This window comes from Solanum stenotomum, chromosome 3 (genome assembly GCF_019186545.1).
Source record: "Solanum stenotomum isolate F172 chromosome 3, ASM1918654v1, whole genome shotgun sequence".
In the NCBI taxonomy this organism is placed as follows: domain Eukaryota; kingdom Viridiplantae; phylum Streptophyta; class Magnoliopsida; order Solanales; family Solanaceae; genus Solanum; species Solanum stenotomum.
Window position 1 is genome coordinate 67162966 of NC_064284.1, and position 6786 is coordinate 67169751.

The window sequence follows — 6786 nt, forward strand, 5'->3', positions numbered from 1 at the left end:
AACTTATTAATTTTTTTTGATGAAAAATAATTTATGTTTGACCAATAAATTTTTAAAAATACTTTTGAGTAACAATTTAATGTTTGATCAAGCTTTTTGAAAAATATTTCTAAATTTATTTTTCTCAAAACTATTACTAATAAAGAACTAGTATATTTTTTAGTTTCCGAGAAAGCTGTTTCTGTTACTTCAAAAAATACTTAATTTTCTCAATAAGTAAATAAATTAACTCAACACTCTACTTTATTTAAAATAGGGAAAAGGGTCTAATATACCCCTCAACTTTGTCATTTAGAGCTGATATACCCCTCGTTATGAAAGTGGCTCATATATACCCCTACTTATATACAAATGGCTCACATATACCCTTTCCCTCTAACGGAAAAGAAAAAATAATAATTTTAGTTTCATTTTTTATTTTATTTTTTATAAAAAAACTATAATCCCATACGGGTATATTTAATCTTCCTCAAACATATTTTTTTGACTTTTTTTTTGTTTCAATGACTAATTTAGATTTATTATTTTGATGTCAAATTTATTTATGTTTCACTAATATTCTTGTAAAACTTATTATAGATGACCATTTTTTTTTCTTCAAATACAAAAATTAAATTACAATATAGACAAAAAAAATTGTTTTAAATTATAATATAGCCACAAAAAAATAGTTTTAAATTTTTTTCTTTACACTAAGGAATGAAAGAAAAAAATAAAATAAGAATAAGAAACTAAAATAATGAAAATCAAAGAAGTCAAAAAATAATTTATGTATGAAAAATATTGAAATATACCTTGAACTTTGCTAGAAAAATCCTATATACCCCTAAGTGATTTTTAAAAAAAATTATAAGTTCAAAATTAATTTTTTCACTTCCGTTAAATGAAGGGTATATGTGTCCTCATTTTGTAATGGTAGGGGTATATGTGAGCCGTTTGTATAACGGTAAGGGTATATATGAGCCACTTTCATAACGAGGGGCATATCAACTCCAAATAGCAAAGTTGAGGGGTATATCAGACCCTTTTCCGTTTAAAATAAAATAAAATAGCCGGAAATCTTGGCGAAAGAGGCTAAATTTTTTCATTTCAATAGTAACCCCATTTTAAAAGAAAAAGGAAAATGAAAAAACCCTACAAACATACCCAACCAGAAAAACAAAAAGACAAAAGAGGTTTTAAAAAGACTCTGTTGCTTCTTTCCTCTCTGATTCTCTCTTCACACTATTATCACTCTCATGTAAAGCCTGTTTTCACACACAACAAATCTCTCGCTCTGTAAAATAACCTTTGTTTTTCATTGAGTCATCAATGGCTTCTTCTTCCCTACTTGTGCATCGTGTCTGCTACATTGCTCTGTTTTTCACACTCTGCTTCGCCGCTGACCCTTTCGTTAATTTTGAATTGGAGTACTCTTATATCACCGCTTCTCCTCTTGGCGTTCCCCAACAGGTTAAACCAACTTTCATTTGAATCAACCAATCCATTTTTTAATTTTTTTTTTTTTGGTAGGCAACAAATATTTTTACAGAAGAATCATTTTCTCCGTCCCCAGAAGGTTCCCAATATCAGCAAACGAATCGTTTTTTTAAGCCTTGCACTGTTGGGTCTCAACGTATGGAGTTCTCTTTTTTTTTTCCTTTTCCCTGTTTAGGATGAAAGAACAGTTTGGTTTTAAGTTTTGAGTCTGATTCAAAAGTGGGGTTTTCTGGAGCTGTTCTTGATTTTAATGTTATGTTGATGTTTTAGTAGATGAAAAGATTAGTATCTATTCATGATACATGTCGATTTCAGTTTTTCCTGATACTTTTAAGATTTTGTTCTTTATACAGTAGTATCATTTTCTGGGTAAAAGTTGGAAAGGACCACTATTTTGCCTAAAGTTATGATAATTCTGTTTTTGGTAAATTCTACAGTGTGGTGATTATTTTTTTTGTTTTGAGATCAAAATGCTTAAGTTATTTTAATTTGTTTGATTTACTTTCTTAACCTGGATTCATCTTAAAATTACTTTAAGGCTCTATACAGTTTTCTTCCGTAGTTTCTAAATTAGTTATGTGATTATGAATTGGATGTGGACTTCCATTCTGCCCCGGATTTTCAGTGTTGGTTAATAGACCATGATTTGATATGCAATTGCAGGTTGTAGCTGTGAATGGGAAATTTCCAGGTCCTATCCTTAATGTTACAACCAATTATAATGTTGTGGTCGATGTGAAGAACAAATTGGATGAAGATCTTCTTGTCACTTGGTAAGTTTCAATTGTGTGATATTAAATGCTCTCCCCTTCGGTTTTTGATTCTTCTTTGAATTGTGGCAGGTCTGGAATTCAGATGCGACGCACTTCCTGGCAAGATGGTGTTCTTGGTACAAATTGCCCCATCCCTAAAGGTGGATGGAACTTCACTTACCAGTTTCAAGTAAAGGATCAGATTGGTAGCTTTTTCTATGCTCCTTCCGTCAACATGCAGAGGGCAGCTGGTGGTTTTGGTTCTTTTATTGTCACGAACCGTAATATTATCCCTATTCCCTTTAGTCCTCCTGATGGGGATATAGTGATAATTATTGGCGATTGGTACACCCGGAGCCATAAGGTTAGTGTCTCTTCCAGTTTTTGTTTACTCTTTCATGCAGTATTGTGTATGAATTTTCTAGTATCAACTCAGGTTTACTTTCAAATTGTAGACTTTGAGGAAGGACCTTGATGATGGGAAGCAATTGGGGATGCCAGATGGAGTACTTATTAATGGGAAAGGCCCATACAGATACAACACAACACTTGTACCTGATGGGATTGACCACGAAACCATAAATGTTGATCCAGGTCAAGCTCTTCAAAACTTGCTAACTAAGTCTCAACTTGATATACTTGATTGGTTGTCCTTCTCCCGAGTGGTTTGACAAAAAATTGTCTGCTTATTTATGATGTTCTTCAAATTTATTTGTCTGCTTGGAATTGCTGTCTTTAACCTATGCATTCTTGAGTAAGATGCGAGATGGAGTACTTATCTGTCCGCTTGAACTTTTGTTGTCCTTTTGAGCCTATATATCAGCGTTCATGCTTTATCGAAGCTTGTAGAAAATTGAAGAGCAGTTGATGGTTCATAAACATTGCAAAATAGCACATCTGCAAAACCTGTTAGATTAAAAATTGGCCTTGTTATTTTAAATTATCAGCTTATTTGAAAGCAAGTCATATGAATGTTTCTGCTGTTTGACATGAATCTTAACCCCCTCTGCATGTGATAATATATTGTGCTGCAGGCAAAACTTATCGGGTTCGGGTGCACAATGTTGGAGTCTCTACTTGTTTGAATTTTAGGATTCAAAATCATAATTTACTCTTGGTGGAGACGGAGGGATATTACACTTCACAGCAGAATTATACTAGTGTAGATATTCATGTTGGGCAGTCATACACATTTTTGGTTACCATGGATCAGAACGCAAGTAGTGATTACTATATTGTGGCGAGTTCTAGGTTTGTAAATCAAACAATCTGGCAAAAAGTAACTGGTGTTGGTATTTTGCATTATTCCAACTCCAAAGGAAAGGCAGCTGGCCCCCTTCCAGACCCTCCAAATGATGTATATGACACATCGTATGCACTGAATCAGGCCATGTCCATCAGGTCCTTTTACTGGTTTCTTTTTATACCTATTCGTTTCACTATTTCATTCAATGGATTGGACAAATGGCTTCCTTATAAATTTGGAAACTAGCTTGTTGAAACTAAAAAAATGGATAACCATGACAAAGAAGGAATTATTTCATTAAATTCCTTAGGGTCACATGCCTTTTATTTGACAATACTCATTTAGGCATCATAAGCAATACAAATTGCTATACTACTTATGATGACTAATTTTGCTGTTTCATGCCATTGAATAATCTGATGCATTATCTGTAGGCAAAACGTTTCTGCAAGTGGAGCTAGGCCGAATCCGCAAGGATCTTTCCACTATGGTCAAATTAATGTCACAGATTTTTATTTGCTAAAGAGTGTGCCACCAGTATCGATTGATGGAAAGCTTCGAGCTACCTTTAATGGGATTTCATTCAAAAATCCTGTTACTCCAATTAGGCTTGCTGATCTATACTATGTGAAGGGTGACTACAAGCTTGATTTCCCAACCAAGCCAATGAACAGACCACCCAAGGTGGACACGTCCATTATCAATGCCACATACAAGGGATTTATCGAAATCGTATTGCAGAACAATGACACTGTAGTCCAGAGCTTTCACGTGGATGGCTACTCATTCTTTGTTGTTGGGTATAGCTTCTGCTTAGAAAATGTCATTCTAGATGTATATAGTTTCCTACCAAGTGAATTTTAATGTAATTTTTTGCCTATTTGCTTCAGGATGGGCTTTGGAGAGTGGACAGAGAACAACAGGGGATCTTATAATAGATGGGATGCAATTTCCCGGTCTACGACTCAGGTTTGTCTTGTGCAGCCGTCTTTTCTTGTATAGTTTTGAAGAAGTCGAAAGTTTTCTGTAACAAGGTAGGATATATTTTACCTGTACCTGTTTGTTTAGGTTTTTCCTGGAGGATGGACAGCCGTTTTGGTATCTCTCGACAATGTAGGGGTGTGGAATCTCAGAGCAGAAAACCTGGACAGGTGGTACTTAGGGCAGGAAACATATATGAGAATTATCAATCCTGAAGATCATAGCAACAAAACAGAAATGCCAGTGCCTGACAATGCTCTGTACTGTGGTGCCCTTGCTTCTATGCAAAAGTATGATTTCATTTCTTGCTTCTGTTATGTTTTGGTTTTACTCTTAACGCATCCCTAAATTGATGGTACATATATTTCAGGCAACAAAAAGTATCTTCAGCGACAACCCTATTTGGAAGCTCAGAGTTATTTTTTACATTGCTGTTGGTACTCTCTGCTGTCATCAGTCTTGTATCCTAGTGTACCACTTCAGTTGGTGATAATATTTGGGAATTCACTTTCTTGTAGGATGATATGATGAGCTGATAGGATTCATGTTTCTTATTCTTTTTCTTTTTTCTTTTACCTTGAGAAAGTTCGTTAACATTAGTTTGCACAGTGTCCCGTCTAATTTCATTTGTTCCCCAAAAAAATTGTGAAGTATGAGAAGCCAACTTACTGACATTCTGTCTCAATTATTACTGCATATTGTTGTTGCACAACCCTTCTGGTCATATTCTCGTTTATCCTCTACTTTTGGATCAGCTGTTTTATGTTCATTTTTCCAGTTCTAGTTTCCTCGATCTGTTGATATAGATTTCCTTCCCATTCTTCTGTCATTTTGTGCCTCTTTCTACCATTAAGTTACATTAACATGCAGAGTTGTGATCATTGTAAAATTTCTTTCTGTGGAACAATGAAGTCCTGAACCAGAAACAGGAGTTAAAAGCTACATTAACATATAGCCACTATCTAGACAGAAAAAAGTTTTTTAATGAAGATATTACCGTTGGAATTCGAATAGTTAAACAGGTGGAACCCAAGGAAACCTCATGTTGTATAAAATCAAGAATTCTTGGAGTCCAAACTTTTATAATTATAAGTTCAAAAATGAGAAATGATTCATGAGGGTAAATATTTTTTGGAGTTTCATATCCAAGAAATAATTTGTGGGGTTCAAATTTTTGTAAGTTCAAAATCAAGGATAGAATCGTAGAGTTCAAACCCTTTATAAGATGAAAACTCCGATAAACTCACGGGATTCAAAGCTTTATAAGTTCAAAACAAGAGAAGATTCATGAATCTATGTACTTTAAAAGTTTGAGCAATTTGATTAGAAATTTTTTAGAAGTGGTTCACCGTGTAAAACGAGCAGTTATTTTTGCTGTTGGGTTCATTCATGAATGGGTCGAGTTTTTGTGTTGGGCCAGAAGATATCACGTGGACCAATAAATGAAGGAGAAACTGCCTTATTAAATAGAGAAAATTGTGCATTATAGCAAATTATTAATTCAAAATAAATGTTGTAGCTGCAGTTTCATTTAATTCTAATTCATAGCAAATACTTTCTTATTCAGACAGTCTCGCTCGCCACTCTGGAATCTCGCTTGCCTCTCTCACTTTATACAAACACAAATGTATAAATTGTATTTGTGTTTGTATAAAGCGAGAGAGAACTGTATATACAAATACATATCTTTTTGACCTATACACTTATAATTATACAAATACAAATCTTTCCATGCCCAGTGTTCTTTTGCCTTTTCGCTTTCTCGCTTTATACAAACACAAATTGTACAAATTACAATGTATAATTTGTGTTGTATAAAGCGAGAGAGAGAAAGAAATTTGATATACAAATATTTTAATTCAATTCAGTTGTATACAAATTCAAATTTTATGTAGATATACAAATGCAATCATTGATACATATGCATAGTAGTTACATATATACAATTATCTAACCGATATACATATACAATCTCTGTGCTTTTATACAAACGAGATGCCTGCCTGCGATTTATTCAAATCAGATGCTTCATAGCAAACTATGTTTGCTATGGAGCGCAAATAGCAAAACTGTAGCTACAGTGCGCTAATATGATTTTTATATTTGCTATTCCTAAAATTTGCTTAATTAAATATATATTCATACCATACATATTAAGGAAAAACTACATAAATGGGCCATAAAACTCAAAATAATTACATGTTTATACCCCAATCTAAAGTAATTCAAGAAATACTCATTCTCTCAAAAAAGAATTACATCCCATACCCATCATTCATTAAGACTGATAATTTTCGCTTAACTGATATTAAATCAGTGTCATATACT

The 6786-nt window shown here is 33.6% G+C and overlaps 1 protein-coding gene across 1 annotated transcript; it reads left to right on the forward strand.

Moving 5' to 3' along the window:
• The first annotated feature begins 1147 nt into the window (after positions 1–1147).
• LOC125859682 (monocopper oxidase-like protein SKS1) lies at positions 1148–5053 on the forward strand. The gene is made up of 9 exons (XM_049539478.1): positions 1148–1452; positions 2143–2252; positions 2322–2595; positions 2687–2825; positions 3266–3632; positions 3912–4277; positions 4368–4446; positions 4546–4748; positions 4829–5053. The coding sequence occupies exons 1-9, from the start codon at positions 1312–1314 to the stop codon at positions 4926–4928; spliced, it is 1779 nt and encodes a 592-aa protein (XP_049395435.1). The 5' UTR covers positions 1148–1311; the 3' UTR covers positions 4929–5053.
• Positions 5054–6786: the final 1733 nt, after the last annotated feature.

Coding starts and splice junctions, on each gene's coding strand:
- LOC125859682 (XM_049539478.1), top strand. CDS start 1,312: ATGGCTTCTTCTTCCCTACTTGTGCATCGTGTCTGCTACATTGCTCTG. Junction 1,453..2,142: donor CTCTTGGCGTTCCCCAACAG/GTTAAACCAACT, acceptor ATGCAATTGCAG/GTTGTAGCTGTGAATGGGAA. Junction 2,596..2,686: donor GGTACACCCGGAGCCATAAG/GTTAGTGTCTCT, acceptor TTCAAATTGTAG/ACTTTGAGGAAGGACCTTGA.